Genomic DNA, 17331 nt, shown 5'->3' on the forward strand with positions numbered 1-17331 from the left:
GGCGCTTTAGAAATCGTCTGCGCTGTCAAACTACACAGGCAGATTCAATGGAAACCTTGTTCAAACTATACCCTAAAATGAATAGTTTGTAAACCTTTCCCACCTTTTACAAATGACAAAAGAGTGCATCGCATTTGGAATGGGGAGATTAAAAGATCAAGGGTACTCCAGAAGTGCGAAAAAAGAAAAATCCTGCCTAAGCCTACTTTTGACCAGCACATGAAATATGTGACACATGATTGAAGGGATTTAAAACGGCGTCTTCAGTCTTATCCATCTTGAACAGTCCTCCCTTTTTACCGGAGACTTTATTCATAAATCCTGTTTGGCATATAATCTGCAGCCTTTGCCATGTCAAGGTAAAATCTTTTGTTTCTTTGTGCACTCCTATCTCTCTGGATAAAGATGACACATGTTATACCCCTAAAAGGTTTCACAACCCCTTTTTGGTTTTCAACCGGGAGGTCAGCAGATGGTGATGTTCCACTAGAGTGCAAGACGACATCTCCAGTCAGCCAATGGGTGATCTTAATAGAAACAATTATAGTGTTGAGGCCACCTGTTCGTCTTTACAAAACATTGCCTTTGTTTAATTGGCTTGCTTTCTTTTGTTAAGCATTAGATTGTTAAATTGTATATACATATTTTAACAAAACACGGGGGGGGTTCCCGGCGATTTTAAAGCGGAACCCCCACACCTGTTGTCGTAAAATAACATAACATGTCTGAAGCCGTCTTAATATCTGCATCATTTTTTTCATTTTTCATCTTTTCCACCACACCTTCTTCCCACCTGTATCATATCTACAAAAGAAACCTCCACAAGGGGGCGCAAAATCCCCATGCAAATGAAAATGAAAAGCCATAACACAACGAGAAATCCATTTCAGTTGCATTCTTTTCTTCTTTTTTTTTTTTTATATTTCAGGGCAAATTGCCTCGCCTCTGCAATACCACCCAGCCGCACATGCCAGAAACCGCCACAGCATATCAGGTGAAACCTAACCAGCGGCCAGTGAGCATCTACACATTATACAACTACACGCACTTTGATAAGTAGCTTCATGTTAAGTAACGGTTATTATAAAATGATGGACATATTTTTCTCTCACTTGCTCCCCTTTATTAATACGCTCCTACTGCCTCTTATGGAGGTCAAAAGCTCAGTGACAAGCCGACCATCATTGTAAGCTGGAAAGGATTGCTCGTGCCACTCAAGGCCTTCATGTTCTTATAAATCTAAGGCCTTGAACCTAAATCTCATAGCACGCAACTAATCACACCATAATGCTTGGAGTACAACTCATCTGTGGCAATATTTCACCTGTCGAAGTGGATGGTCAGTGTGATAAATTCACTTGTTGCTCTGTTTAAAGGAATAACACAAAAGTACGTATGACGATGAAACTCCAGTTCGTAGATATGTTAATTGATGAGGGCTGTATTTTCATCGGAATATGGAAAGATGCTGTCATCAGCAGTTAGAAAGAAAACAGTAATGATTACACATTAGTCTTTCAAATGGACACAATTAAGAGCAAGATAGATTATTGCTTAAATATGACCCCGTGGGACAGCCATGCTAGATGCTATAATGTACTGCGAGGGGGATAGAAGAGTGATGCTACAGGTTTAATGGTGCATAACGTGTATTTAATCTTGTAACACTTCAACCCTTATGGGAAACATTGTAAAAGTGTCCATTAGCAACTGCGCATTGTGTTTTTTTTTTGTTTTTTTTTAAATGTCATTAAGCAAGCTCGTCGTAGTCTTTTCATGACAAAAAGCCCGAATGATTGATGAGCATACGGAGGCTGTCAACACCTCCCACGAGCCCATCAAAATGCAATCAAAGCGCCGGGCAAGTTCACAGCTCGTGTCACTCCGCTGTGGTCCACCCATGACACATGCTTGGATGAAAGGGGGAGCATCAAATCTTAAATGTCCCACTTTGCCCGTTTTCATCTTGTCTTTTGGACTAATGTCAGTCATTCTGCAAGTGCAGCCGATACGCGGCGGGACTTCACTCAAACGAGTCATGACCATTTTGTTAAGAGAGATATGAACACTGCAAGTCCCACATCATCAAGCTTTTACTTTGAATGCTGGGAGTCAAGTAGTTTTAGTATTTGGAAGGGTTAATGCTGCGAGCCATGCATACTCCCAAATGCTAAAATATTTGTTAATGATCCGAGCGCAGCATTCACAATTCGATAATTCTCTCTCTAAAAATGTTGCTAAAATGTAAACGCTGGGAGTCAAGCATTGAAAATTGCATCGTTGATTAATTGTAGCTGCGGAGAGAAAATGACTCACAATTGTATAGTTGCCAAGCCAAAAAGATTTTTTTTTTTTTCTTTAAACGGTGTGCATGCTGAGCATTAACCGTTGTGGAATTGTTAGTTCGGAAGGAAACGCAAGCTTCGTCTTAGGCAGGTAGATGAGTAATTTATATGCTCATCGTGTTATGCCATTTAAAAATAAATTAACTGCAACTTGGGAGTGAGTGTATGAATGTTTTTGTGTCACTTGAAATAGATACACAAAGTCATATACTGCACAGGGAATCATTTTGAATTGGTACTCGGAACTGCTGAAGTGTAAATTTCACCCAAGTGATTCTGGCCCTTACAGGTTTTGTTTTGGAGTCTAGACGATGCTAGTTGGATTTTGTGTCTTTGTTCATTACTACATCCAAAGGAAAAACGTTTTGGTCCTACACACTTTAAAAGGGAGGTCAAACGAGGCTCACTCACTGCCTGCTCAGCATGCGGTCTTACTTTCCCGATCATTCCCAGGAAAAGGAAAATCAAAACAGAAAGGAGGGAAAGGTCATTTCGGCGCCCGCCAGGTCTCGGCAGGTTCATGACAAAGTGGCCGAGAGTGAAACAATCCCCACCCGAACTACAGTATATGGCTCCTGGCGGACTAACTATTGATGCAAACTCCTCCCCGGTCATCAACATCCCTCTTCCACGGCCAGCTCATCATGGCCGCTCTTTGGACTGTCGTCAGCACTCCATCCTTGTGGACGCCAGCCAGCAGCCGCGCCAACCGATCAATAGGCACCGGCGGCTAGCGTGGCCCCACCCCCTGTCTCAACTACAACACTATAAAGACTGCTGTGTTGTGCCGCCGCTGCATAGTGATTAAGCATCCCACGCTGCTGTGCGAATTAGCCTAATCTGTGTCCGCAACGAAAAGGACGAGGATACATGCCCGCTCGAGACAGTCGCCGGAGGGAAAAGAAAATCATCTTTCGGATATAGACAATAGGGAGATGCATGGGAGAGGGTTGCAAGTATGTGACAAAGAGAAATGTGGCACAAGTGCACACTGATGATGGTAATAAGTTGTGAAATTGTTTCTCACTTAATTAAAGCGGAACCTCTGAAGTCAAATGCCACCGTTAGTAATTCCGTCAATCCATTTTCTATGTGGCTCGTTAGAGACGTGACCGAGTCTGAGCCTCCCCCAGCTTGCCAACATTTATGAAAACAATAAATAAATAGATCAAAGTTCAAAATTGGACCGCAGTTGCAAATGCTATCAGAAATTCTCATAAGACTTCAGATCAGCACGCATCAATTTTGGGCCCGTGTTGTCCTTTTTGTAACGCTGGATGTACCACTGTCATAAACGACATCACATCAGGCAGTTAGATTTTGGTCACATGGGTTAAGCGGAGCCGCCCTCCTATGTGAGTGTGGCTCAGAAAGTATAAAATACAAACCTTTTGGACAGATTACACCTTCTTCCACAATCCTCGAGTTTCACAACATTTATATTAAATAGTTTAACTGACAATATGCAGTCTTCTGCTAGTTACTCTTTGTAAGATATTGCGAGCATTAAAGACAAAAGGACCAGGTGAAGGGGTCCCTAAGAACCTTTCAAGGTCTAATTCCAGAAAGCAAAAGCATAAACAATATTTTGCTTTTATTGACTTTAGAAGAAAGCACAGCCAAGTACAGATGGCGCAAAAAGTAATCTTTTGTGAGACATGGTTTTGGCCTGAGCACAAAAACAGCAAATAGTTTTTGTTTTTTTTGCAAGCAATGAAGGAAAGATTGCAAAAAAACATTTAAACATTTAAAGGAAAAACTGAAAATTACTCTTTGTTTATGAAACTAACAAAAACTAACTAGAATCATTGGAAAATCTTCCTTTATTTTCGGGTTGTCAATTAATATCTACATATTTAACACAATAAAACTAATACTAAAACTAATGAAAATCTAAAAGAAAATATTTTGGAAACAAAAACTTTTTAAAAAATCAACATGATCTGAGAATGTTGTAATTAAAACTAATATATAATAAAAACAGATCAAACAAGTCAAAATATCAATAATCCAATATAGAATGGTCACTTAAGCAAAATTCAACACGGGCGAAAAGTTGGGGGGAACAGTTATACGAACTCAGTGACACATTTATAGTGGTAAGGCTGATTAAACAATGGTTAGCTTACTTTTAAACTTTTGCAAATAGCTTGTACACTTCACAGGCATTGACCAAAGTATTATTATTTCTATTTCCATCAGGTGGCTTGAAATACTGCATAAACAAGTTAAAAGTCCTGAGCCTCTCCAAATGGATTCAATTCATCTTAGAGGCTGCTTTGTTCAGCTTTTGTACTCTCGACTATTAACTTCGTCAGTGCGGGAAAATGTATTGATGGAGTCCAGTAATTTGCCATTTGTGGTACATGAATATAAATTGAACTATGTGGGATAACAATGTGTCTCTCTACGTGACACACGTCCATCACATGACTGGTGTATAGAAAACAGACTTTGGACATCCATGCTAACCTGCACCTAAGGTCAATTTTGAGAACACCACTACCTCAAATCCATTTTTTAGCACTTCTGTTCTCATCGCCTGGTAAGTCAAGAGTTCAATGCCATATAGTGAGACCTTGGCGTATATAATCAAACCTTTTCCCCTGCTCGCTGTATGACGATGCTGTCCATCATGCACCTGTCAGAGTGCTGACATGCAGTCGGCTGTGCATGTACCCACATCATGTCTAATAACACCACCCCCTCGGCTCATCCTCGACTACCTCCAGCTCATCAGGAGGATCTATTGCACGCCCTTGACAAACTGCCAGCACAATCCCTCTCCTGAAAAATGTCTATTTATCATCACAAGTAAGGCAAAAGGGGTGATGAGAATCCTGCATATATCCCTGCAGCGCCTGTAACTCAGGCGCATTGAGCGAAAGCAGTATGTTAAAAGCATAACTTCCCTTAGTTTTAAACAAGCTTTCTATTGATTAAGATCTCTCACACAAGAGCACCTTTGTATACAATAAGTGATGCATTCATATCTCTGTTGGAGCTATATATTGCTGTCTGTCAGGCAACACAAGAATCACGTTTTCAATATAGTACATTGCTCCTCGGTGCAGCCAAGTATTTCCAACGAACACTTTGCACGTCCCATTGTGGTGGGCGACAACGCGCCGTTGAAATCCTCCATGTTCTCTCATTTAAAGCATTACAACAAAGAAATAAGAAGAAGAAATCACGTCAAGGCTTACCTAAATGAGAACCTGGCCAAAGTCCCAGCCGCCGGCGTCTCCTCAATTGTCCTTCGACCCTGGTGCGCCTTTCCTCGAGGGTCCAATCCGCAACGTGTTCGCCTCAGTTTAGGATGGAAGAGCGCGTCCGGTCGCCTCGTCCTGGTTCCAGAGATGCAGCGGGGGCAGCGTGCATTTGAAGCTGGCGAGAGGGCTGAGGCATCCGCGGGGCGCAGGTGGAGGAGGACGGGTGATGTGACGAGGAAAAAGCAGGTAGCTCGAGGGCTTAGGAGCGGAGGTGTACAGGCGGGGGCGGGGGGGGAGCGGCGAAGCACTGCGGCGACAGGAAGCACCGGAAAGGAGGCAGACAGCCGCTCTCAGTCTCACTCGGCCACTCACTTACTGGCGCGCGCACGCGTTCAGTCGAACCCTTTCAATTATGTGGTGCGACGCGCCCTCTGCAGGGGCAATATCGGTATGACAGGTAGGGTGTTCCCTCCTGACCGCGTTGAGACGCCCCCGTCTGGGCATTTGTTCGAATCCTCGTGTGGGAGGCGTCCTCCGGTGGGAGCGGAAGGGCGTACTTACTGCAGGCACGGTCTATCCTCTCGTGTTTTTGAAATCACATGTTGGAGGGAATCGGCATTTAGGTTCAGTTTGTATTACCCAGCGAGTCTTCTATCCTGTTTCTCGAGGGCCGGTGTCCGGTTTCCTGGATGTTTTCCAGCTCTTCCTGCCATTGCAACACACCTGAATCAAATGATGGATCGTTATCCGGCATCCGCAGACCTTGCTGATTGTCTGATCATTTGAATCAGCTGTGTTGCAACTTGCAGCGGGGAGATGTGAAAACAACCAGGAAACGGGGCCTTGGGGAACAGAATTGAAGACCACAGATATTACCCATTTCGTTTTATTTCTTTTTTTTTACTTTATTGAATCATTTAACAAACTATATACCTTTTTCACATATTAATTTCAAGCATTAAACCACCAATCATCAAAGGAGGCAAGCATGGCATCATTTGTGCATCACCTTGAGGTGCGTGCAAAGGGTGGGGCCGACATCCACCGCCGTCGTGCCCATTTTAGAAGTTTCTCTTCTTCAACACACCTGATTCAAATGATCACGATCGTTATCAGGCTTCCGAAGAGCTTGCTGACGACAGAGTTTATATAAAGTCGTTACGATGCAATGTAGTCGGTCAATCCTGTATTGATCCTTCTATATGACAAACAACAATAAATGCTTTTATTTATTTTGCAAATAAATACAAATGCATATTAAATGTAACTTACTGGGATCTTATTAGATTGTGCAAGTGTGCTTCACAAAGTACAGTGCCCACTAATTTATATAGTCTTACATTTAATATCCGTACTACAATGTTCGCCATAACTATTAAACTAGAGGGCCCAGAAAATACACTTATTTCATCTCTCCTCGGCATTTTTGTAGTCATAAACTCCCGACGATCGATTACACATCAACGTGACGGAGGAAACGTTCCATTACTTTCTGTTAATATTTGTACGTTTGTAAAACATTCACTAGAGGGCGCTACCTGTCTAAAATTTAACCTGGCCCCAATTATGTAAATATCCCAGAATAATACAATACAATACAATACACGAAATCTTGTTATAATTTCAACAACGTGTAGGGATTTAATATTTGCTATTGAAAATAAACAAAGAAATGAATAAATGTAAATATTGGCATGACTGTATTAGTGTGAAAAACTGAATATCTACAGTTTGCTTTCTTTTTCAGTCATTCAGTTGACAACCACCTTGAAACATCTGGGGTGCATGACTGGTGTGCTTGGCCTAAAAGAGTCCTCCAAACAAGACTGTCTTTTTAGAAAAACACAATTGAATCAAAACATCTGAATGAAATATATTGTTCTCATACACACTTTTAATGTTCAAGGCTTCTTCTATATTAGCTGCAATATAAATAAACAGCGTGAAGTCAACTCTGGTTTATTTCTTCTGATTTCTGCTACATGAACCTTAAAATGTCAATTTAAAGAACTACAACACGTATACAAACACGCAAACGCACACGCACAGACGCACACAAAGTAGCAGAGATGCATTTTATTCTCAGTACTTTACTGATGAGGGTTTTTAATGGCAAATGGCCGCCGTGCATCAAATATCAGCTGAATTGTGAGCGTCGCTCAACAGAATCAAGTATTCATTAATTTGATACAAATTGAAAGTAAAAGTCACGGGAACACCTTAATGGTTCTCTGCCACAGTTAGGTAACAATGAGCAGATAAAAAATAAATCAATTAATAAAAAGCATTTAAAAAAAGACTCAACATTTTAAAGTGAGTTAACTGTGTGATCTAGGACCTAGCATGACACAAAGAGCAACGGTCCTACAGATTCAAAAGCATTTGGGACATAGAGGAAACAAAGTGGCTACATCCACAAATAAGTTGGAACTTGACCATGCGTTACATTAACATTGGCCAGTACCTGATGGCTGTACAATATATTTTTTTTTACTATCTTGGATATACGTGATTTAAAAACTTAAAAAAAAAAAAAGGCACTGACGAGAAACACAATTCTCTAACCAGTCACATTAAAAGAAAAAAAGTGTTGCAATGCCACTTACGGGAAATGAAATTGTAGCTTTCACTTACACATATTAGGCAAGAAACTATTCCGGGATATATTTTCAAAGTCCCACCCTCATGTCTGTGTGCGACTTTGACAATGATGTGTTGTATGCTTATGCTTTGAATTGAATTGCATTAATTAAAAACTATATATATATATATATATATACATATATATATATATATATATTTATATTTATTTTTTTTGTCTTAATATATTTGTTGTTGTCATATATGTTAAGTTTATTTATGCAATAATTGGTACTATTTTTTCAGGGTGTTGACTATTTGTGGCATATCAAAGGACCCATCACACAAATATTATCGCCAATGAATTCCATAATTCATTTGCATCAACAAAATAGTTTTGCACATTTGATAGCTTAAAGAAGCAGGGTGCCATTATCAGAGTTACTTTAAAAGTCCCCAGATTTAAAAGTCATATTAAAAATGTGAGTCATGAATATCATGCAAATTGAAAAACGCAAATGAAAGCATTTAAGATATAATAAATCATCTACTGTGTCATCCTGTCGGGACACATCTCCACATACTTTGAAAATGAATCATCATGCCATAATCGCCAAAGAGTATCTGGCTTTGTGTGGAGCATCAGGAGTGTTTGTGGCAGTCACTGTGGTAACCCTCATATTTGGACAGATGTCATCAACCACTGGGGACCTCGGCACTGTGGCAAAAACACACACATTTGGATTATTTTCAATCTTAGTAATAATAATATTGTACATTCAACAATATGTGGGTTAAAACTTTTCATTTTTGTGCATTGCAAAAAGTTGTTCAGTTTGTGCTCACTTCCATTGTTTACTTGGGACAGCATAACCAAATATATTTCCGAAATATTCCAGAAAAATATGCCTCACAAGTAAAAAAAATAATTTGCAGGATGTAATGTCCACTGAACTCCATGAGTGCATTTTGATTTGTCATTGGCTTTTTTCTTTTTTTTTTTATATCGCCCATTTCATGCATAAAGTAACTCAATGTGCTTCACATAATTAAAAGTAAATCATTTACAAAGAAAACAAATCAACGTAAATCCAAATCATGTTCTGTTTTTTTTTTCCTGTTATGTGATGTTAAATTATTTATTTTTATCTGCATGTACTTTCTGTTTTAGGTTTTACAGAGTGGTGACTTCAAGTAGTGAGCCTTTCATATCCATAATGGACGGCCATATTGATTTGGATAGCGAGTAGGACTGCAGCTTGACTTAACGTCTTTGTGGTTTCACAAGTGAAACAGCACAAAAGTATATTCTGTATATAAAAGATTTTGTGCTTTGTCAGTGAAAGAGGCAATCAAATATACTGTACTACTAAGGTACACAAAATGAATACACAACTGTGATAACACTGCAAACAGGTAAAAGCTTTTTTTTTCACTCAGAGAAAAGTATAGAATAAGAATAACGCAACTAAATGGCTTTGTTTTGTTGTGCTACATATTTGATACAAAGGAGTGATTTAATTACAAAATGAAGTGCCTTAAACACACACACACACGCACACACCCACGCCCACACACACACTGTTTTTCACGCTGTTGTCTGTTTGACTTCCTCTTCCTGTCTGCTCTCCATAATCCCGAACATGACATGTCATTAACACAGGCTCGTAGTCGCATTGGTACCCCCGCTTTGTAATTCCGCCCCCTTCCACACAGACACCTTGCAGACATTAAAACCATTTCTATTTGACATGTTGCACAGATGACCAATCACACACAGAGCAAGGGACGGGAGAAAAGGATCAATCCCATAATGCAAAGTTGTTCACGAAACAGGGTGGGGCAAGGTTCAGCACTTTCTGAACAGCTGCATGAGCTTATAGTCCAACAGTTTACGAAACACGTTCCGCAAAGAAATATCGCAAGGAATCAAGGGAATTCGTCGTTTACGGTCCATTACATCGTCATGACATTCAGACAATCAGGAGTGACAAAGCTGAAAATCAACCTTTGATCCCGGTGGCATGGATATTGCGAAGTGGGCTCGGGAACACTTCAAAAAACCATTGTCAGTTAACAGAGTTAGTTGCTACATCTACAAATGAAAGTTTGAACTCCATCGTGCAAAGCAAAAGCCAAATTTTAATAACATCCAGAAATGCACCACTAGCTTTTCAAGGCTTGAGCACAACTGAGGTGGACTGATGCAAAGTGGAAAAATGGGCTGTGGTCTGACGAGTCCACAATTCAAATTGTTTTTTCATGGGGCGTCAGTTCTCTGGGCCAAAGAGGGAAAGGAAAGCCAACATGTGATAGTATGGTGTCGGGGTAACTTCTGTGAAGTCACCTTTAATGCGGAAATGTATATACACGTTTTGAAGCATTATTTTCTGCTAGTCAAGCAAAATATTAGTCAGAGTCAAATCTGAAGCCATATTTTGCATAAATTACACCAAGGCTTCGGAATAAAAGTGTGTGAGCACTGAAAACATGTCACTGAAGGCAAGAATAGGAAAGAATTCCAATTACAAAGATTCAACAATTAGAGTCCTGAAACGCCAAATTTTCATTGAGTGCTGTTAATACAAAAAGTGATATAACACAGGTCAGTCTTGCACTGCAAACATTTGATGAGGAGCAGAGGAGGCAGATTTTTGTCACACATTTGTGACTTCAATCACACATTTGGAGATTCTAGTTACACATTTGTAACTTCAATCACGCATTTGCAGATAACTCGGTGTACATTTGTGACTTCAATCACGCATTTGTAGATTCTCAGTGTACATTTGTGACTTCAATCACGCATTTGTAGATTCTCTGTACAAAGGTGTGTCTTAAATCATGCATTTGTAGATTCTCGTTACACATTTGTGACTTCAATCACGCATTTGGAGATTCATGTTACACATTCATGGCGGTGTAAATAGTTTTGGTGGAATAATGGCCCCATAGTATAGGCAGGGTTCCCGGTTAACCGCTTCCCGATGGCCCGGGGCAAGTGAAATTTGGCCACGGGCAAGGTAAAATTATGGGCAACTTACCCGACCGGGCAAGCATTTTTTAAAGCAGCCAAATATCTTTAATTTCGACGAAAACTGTGGTGTGATCTGTTTGTATGGTGATGGTTTAACCCAGACATCCCCTTATGTTGTGGTATGGTCCATTGGCCTTATCGGGGGCAATGGGCGGGCGCTACGGGGATCAGTTAGTTCAGTGAATGTCGAGTTAAAGTGAACGTCAATAAATCCCGCAGTATTGGAACTCGCTGTAGTTGCATCCTCATTTGAAGTTTGAAAAGCACAACAAAAACCTACGATATTTCGGCCGAAAATTCACAGCCGGAAGTTTTCTTACCTTCTGCGCATCTTTCTGCGCATGTTTACAAGTGGCGACGAGTTCGTTCAAATCCGAACATTTCGGATTCCTCTGACATGACTAAAATAGCTCGAATATTTTTAAGTAGACAATTCAGTTGTGAGTCAGGAAGGGAGTAATATTTGATTATTGGCTGTTAATTCATTAGTTCCATGATGTGACCTGACATAGTGTGAGTGACTGTGTTCTGTTTATGCTATGAAACTTATGGAGGCAGCACCACAGGCACTGGTCTTAAAGGAATGGACAAATTTTCCACACTCATAATTTACTCATGTGATTACTCAATTAATAGGCTCTCTTGGATTTAAAATTGATCATCTGGATTGCTGTAATATCATTTTCCCAATTTAACATGCAGATCTGTTAATTATTAAAACTACAATTAACAATTTCAGTAACTGCACAGGATGATACATGCTGTTGTGAGTAGGGTTTCATGGTTGATGATGAAAACAAGATTAATTTATGATTATCAAATTATATGTTTATTTACATTTGTGACACACATTTTACAACCATAAACATTTTATTCTTAGTCTAGCTTTCACAGGACCAGTTCTACCTGCCAGCTGCCAGCTCCTTACGGACATATGCTTCATTGACTGTTTCTTAATGCCTGCAACGTCTGCAACATAGAACTCATGAAGGAATAACATAATCCTGGGTCAGCAGACACCTAAATAATGTGTTAATACATGATACATTTTTATATAAGCAACCCTTATGATTGTAACGTATTTTTAATTCTTTCTATAGGCAGGAACTGTCCGAACAAAAAATTCATGCAATTTGTAATTCGACACTTTTGTCATACAAAAAGTCACTCGGGGCAAGGTAATTAATCTTCGGGCAAGAGAAAAAAAAATGTCACTTGCCCAAGTTGGGCAAGTAATTTGGCCACTCGGGCAAGGCAAATTTTAGTGGCACTTGCCCTATGGGCAAGCAGTTTTTAAAGTTAACTTCGAACCCTGGTATAGGTCTGCAAATTTAAAGTCCTGATATCTTAATGTGACAGCGGTGTTCTCATTTGGTCATATGCAGTACACCACGCAATTTAAGAGCGTTCAATATTCCCCTTGTCAAGGCTTACTTACGTCTCTCACATCTTAAGGCTCGATTATTTAACAATCTCAATGCGTGTGGTCTCATTTGAAGGTGGGCAACGGAATTTGAAAAAGATTGAAATATGAGAGCCAAGTGAGGCGCTGACACGACGTGAGGAATTAAAACACGCACACACACAAGCCGTCCATGCGCGGTGCAGCCACGGGAGCGACTTTTGGAGAGCTGCACTGACATGTGTGGACCGCATCTCCCACGGACCATCCAGCCGGCTGAGCAGCATTTATAACTCGAACATAAACCGCGGTGAATATGAATGAAGAATGACCAATGGTAAGTCGTTGAGACGAGTGCAACTCACCGAGGCTCTCAAAATCGGGAAGATCCGGTGCGACCTCCTGTTCCTCTCGAGTCATTCCTAACAATGGGAATGCCTCGTTTAGAACTTCCCATTTGTCTGTCAGAAGGAAAGTGAAATTAAATCAACTCTTTCGGGGAATAGGTGGAGTATTTACAGGACGTGTCGTTTTTTTTTTTTAAGTTTCGTTTAGAATCATACTTTAACGATCTTATCTACATGCGTCCGAAATACGCGCGTTATGACTCATATCGTCAAAAATGCGTGGCTGGATTATTTTGACGTGCTTGTGTGTGGAGTACACCTGCAGTATACTAACAAGTTAGAAAAACAATGCGGAGTTTTGTGACGGCTGACCGTTTCACAATAACATGATTGGTTTCAGTTTGCAATCCCCCGCATCCTACTGAGAGAGGTTTCTTAAACTAAAATATTAGGACACGGTGAACTACACGCACTTTGTTAAATGCATAATACTCGGACAGGGACAATGACAACTGCATTATTATATCGTAAAGTCACACGTCAGTCACGAGACAGACGTTCACAATGTCAAATTTTAAGTACAGTGCATAATAGGGATGAACAATTAATCGCTTTCAAATTCACATCGCAATGTAGTAGAATGTAATTTTCAAACTGCAAAGACAAAATGCACCACACGAGTCGTCCGGTAGCCGTTTTTTATGTTATTTTATATGGTTTCTAAACAAGAAGTGCAGTCCATGTTGGCATCAGGTGAACTCTCAAATATGTTCATTAATTTCCTTTATTTATTTTGCAGACGCCTAGGCTATAATACCAAACCATCTAATAAAAAGTGATTTATTATATTATATTATATTATATGATACTATATTATATTTTTTAACACAAAATCGATGTGATTTTTCTTACAAAATACTGTTGAAGAGGACCTTGAAAAAAAAGTATCTGTTGAAATTGCAATCACAGCTATTGAGGGGGGCAAGGATTACAATGACTTTATTTTTTAAAATCATTCCACACTTGTAAACAAATTGGGTTAAATGAAGAAAATATTTCTTTGCATCTATCAAAACCGAGCATTATCATATACGGGGTACATTGTGCATTACTTACGTGTCACTATATCCATCCATCCATTATCCATGCCTGTGAAAATCTTTGAAAAAGTTTTGTTGTGTGTTAGTAAACCTCTTAAATGTAGAGCTGGAACACAAAAACAAAAATAATAATTACTGGGGAAAAGGGTTTAAAAAGGTTACTTTGATCAAATGCACCGTCAAAGAATTTTGGCTGACTTGACTTGAAAATGTCTTTTATCTCCCACAAGCATCTTCTCTGCATCACTCTCCTGCTTCTTCCGCTTCTACCTCTGGCCTTGAGCTGCAGCAGCCAAAGGCCTCTCGCAGATCTTGGAGAGGATTACATGGGAATCGTGCAAACTAATCTCAACAACGCAGTGAGTAAGACCACATGCACAAGACATTTAAAGTACCATAAAAGAGAATAAAAATGCAGTGCATCAATCATGCAGACTAACAAAAACATAACTTGCTCCTTTAGAGTGTTCTCATTTTTAATTTGTGAAAAGTCATCCTTTTTTAAACATCTGGCTTTCCACTATATGTTCTGTATCATCAAGTCAACTATCCAAATCATGCAAGCAGTTTTTACATCCACGTGTAATGGAACATGACTATATCAATGCATTTAAGTGATCAATTGACATAAGCGCTTTTTTGTGTTTTCATGATAAGAAAGAAAGAGTGATTACCCTGCAGGGAAACACGTCATGTACTGAGGACACACAAAGTGTGCAAAATTGTTCGCAGAGAAACAACACGGTGAGTCAGTTGTTGAGTCACACTCACGGAAAATTGAAATTAGTCATCACAGTTGAATCAAAGCATTGACATCTGACAAAAAAGGTGACATACCTTTGAAGAGTAATTGATGGTGCATTCTACTGTAGCACCATCCTAAATTTAGATCATCCTGACTTCGAATTATATTGATGTTTGAAACGGCTTTTTTTCTGCAGGATTTTGTCGGCATCTTACATAATTTAACCTGCCACATGGGGAATATAAGACTTAACCACACGCAGCAACTGGTCACATCGGTGCTAAACTCAATAGAGTGCACTTGTTCTTTGAAACTGGTAAGTCCAGATACGTTTCAACGTCAAACATGTAGACGTATGTATGTATAGCGAAGGAATATCTAAATGGTAGTACACTAAAGCGGTTTTACCTTTGCTAAGGAGCTTGGTTTTCATTGGGGGTTGCTCGTTTTGTAAGATGCAAACAAAGGAGTGTCACACTCATGCTGGGAAGAAAATGATTGTAAGATTTTGAGGGGAAAGAAAGTTGCAGAATGACAAGCGTAAAGTCAAAATGTTAAGACATTTAAATCTAAATGTTATGTGAAGTCATTGTTATGAGATTAGATTGGTAATACTAAAAAAAAAAAAAATTCTAAATCGTATGAGAAGTACAACTGTTACAAAGAAGAAAGTATTTCGACAACTGTTTTGAATTCAGTGTCTCACGAATGAGTAGATACTTTCCATCCAATTCTTCTGCAATCCGGACAATTTTAATGAAACAAAACAAGGGTGTTATGCGGTTGCTGACTTTCCCGAAATTATCAGAGTGGTGTATTTTTCTGTCATCTAATAGATTGCTTCTTCCACTGATACTTCCAATTCCATCACTTTAAAATAAAATAAAATAAAATAAAATAAAATAAAATAAAATAAAATAAAATAAAATAAAATAAAATAAAATAAAATAAAATAAAATAAAATAAAATAAAATAAAATAAAATAAAATAAAATAAAATAAAATAAAATAAAATAAAATAAAATAAAATAAAATAAAATAAAATAAAATAAAATAAAATAAAATAAAATAAAATAAAATAAAATAAAATAAAATAAAATTAAATTAAATTAAATAAAATTAAATTAAATTAAATAAATTAAATTTTGCACTTGCGTTGCTCACCCAAATTTTAGGAGATAAATTTGTAATGTTAGTACGATACTGGCATTTTGGAAATTGTTTACAAATTTTGTTGGTGGATGGAGCATGGGTCAAGCTAGTAGCGTGAGAAGCTGCCTTAACATTAGGACAAAATATTTGTTGTTGCAGCCAGATTGTCTGCGAGAAGAAAGTGCATCGACGATGCATTAAATGTGATGATTCCGGTGAAATGCACGACATAAAAAAAGCATCTTGTGTCCGTCTGTTTTGTAGAGTGAAGAACACAAAGTGAGGCCAAAGAGGAGGAGGACAGCAATGACAAAAAACAACAAGCAGCAAAGAAAAATCAACAGGGAGACCAGAAAACTTTGCAAAGTAACTGCAATATTATCCAGCATGACCAAATGCTATGAAATGCTGAATTCACTGTCAGGAAACACTTGATAGCAGCGCCACGCATGGCTTATTTTTCCACTAGTGAATTCTCCCGCACTCCTTGACTGGGTTACAAAAGAGGAAGCTCTCACATCATTCAAGCTCCCCCTGCCAAGTGTCATTTTCTCTTCCTTGTGGTTCTTTTTGGCTCGTGCATAGCAACTGACCCTTTAGATATGCCTGCAAGCTAAACAGCCAGCTCAGTGAAATGTCCAAAGGCCAATCAGATTGAGTTGATTTATGATTCAATATGGCTCCATTATGAACACAAGCGAACTTGCTCTGTAAAGTGTGAAACAACAGCAATATCGTATACGGTGCTGTATGGGAGAAAGAAAAAAAAATAAGTGTTACAATTATGAAAGGTGCGTTCAGAAGGGAAACTATTATTTAAGATTAATTTAGTGTTTACACTCATCTATTGCTGCTAAGGCAGTAAAAATTAAAGCAGTTGTGCAATTTTACTTTCACTTTGAATCCAAACCAGTTTCTCAATATTTAATGAGCCAAGGCACCAAGTCACATGACAAACATCTCCTGGCACAGATAGATAAAGATATCATTGTAATAGATCCAAAAATTTCCAGACACACTAGTGCCATGCCACCCTTGTCGGGAATCACAGGATTAGATGACGCTGCCTATGACTGACGTTTTAAAAGCTAATTTTGCCACAGATGGCTGAGTTCAAACTCTGACCGACTCTGTTCAGGGTCAGCACCAAGAAGTTTGATGTCGTGTTTGATGTCTTAATCGCGATTTTTGTACAAGAAACATACTCCTATTTGATATATATAACCCATTTATATTGAAAATATATTTATAACAAATACTATAAAGGTCTTTCGATTATTTTCTTCTCGTCAATGCACACACACACTCACAGTTGTATGTTAAATGTTTATTTATTCATGGAGGCTGTACACTGCATTAGGTGCACAAACAGACATGACTTCTGCATGTCATGTCACATTTGCAATATGCAT

At 38.9% G+C, this 17331-nt stretch overlaps 2 protein-coding genes and 1 long non-coding RNA gene across 8 annotated transcripts in view; 1 reads left to right on the forward strand and 2 right to left on the reverse strand.

Moving 5' to 3' along the window:
* Nucleotides 1-6270, reverse strand: part of ctnnd2a (catenin (cadherin-associated protein), delta 2a) — a 172055-nt gene extending 165785 nt beyond the window's left edge. For all 5 annotated transcript variants that reach the window (XM_088283197.1, XM_088283201.1, XM_088283199.1 and 2 more), the window contains exon 1: nt 5552-6270. The gene's annotated coding sequence lies outside the window, so the exon portion shown is untranslated. The remainder of the gene's footprint in view (nt 1-5551) is intronic.
* Nucleotides 6271-8381: 2111 nt separating this feature from the next.
* LOC148318196 (uncharacterized) lies at nt 8382-15588 on the reverse strand. Its single transcript, XR_015839943.1, has 4 exons — nt 14222-15588; nt 14040-14129; nt 12942-13037; nt 8382-8855 (listed from the first exon to the last, which is right to left on the reverse strand). It is a non-coding gene; the product is annotated as an uncharacterized LOC148318196 (long non-coding RNA).
* On the forward strand, nt 12767-17130 carry LOC148318197 (uncharacterized). Of its 2 annotated transcripts, XM_088283336.1 has the most exons (5): nt 12767-12913; nt 14254-14382; nt 14681-14767; nt 14965-15084; nt 16184-17130. In XM_088283336.1, exons 1-5 carry the CDS (start codon nt 12911-12913, stop codon nt 16352-16354), a joined length of 510 nt encoding a protein of 169 aa, XP_088139462.1. In that variant the 5' UTR covers nt 12767-12910; the 3' UTR covers nt 16355-17130. The 2 variants fall into 2 exon arrangements, with proteins under 2 accessions (XP_088139462.1, XP_088139461.1); XM_088283335.1 differs by lacking the exon at nt 12767-12913 and having other exon boundaries at nt 14111-14382.
* The last annotated feature ends 201 nt before the right edge of the window (nt 17131-17331 follow it).

This window comes from Idiotropiscis lumnitzeri, chromosome 19 (assembly GCF_059441095.1).
Source record: "Idiotropiscis lumnitzeri isolate Australia: NSW breed Sydney's pygmy pipehorse chromosome 19, RoL_Ilum_1.0, whole genome shotgun sequence".
In the NCBI taxonomy this organism is placed as follows: Eukaryota; Metazoa; Chordata; class Actinopteri; order Syngnathiformes; family Syngnathidae; genus Idiotropiscis; species Idiotropiscis lumnitzeri.

Coding starts and splice junctions, on each gene's coding strand:
- LOC148318197 (XM_088283335.1), top strand. CDS start 14,233: ATGTCTTTTATCTCCCACAAGCATCTTCTCTGCATCACTCTCCTGCTT. Junction 14,383..14,680: donor AAACTAATCTCAACAACGCA/GTGAGTAAGACC, acceptor TTTCATGATAAG/AAAGAAAGAGTGATTACCCT. Junction 14,768..14,964: donor GTTCGCAGAGAAACAACACG/GTGAGTCAGTTG, acceptor TTTTTTCTGCAG/GATTTTGTCGGCATCTTACA.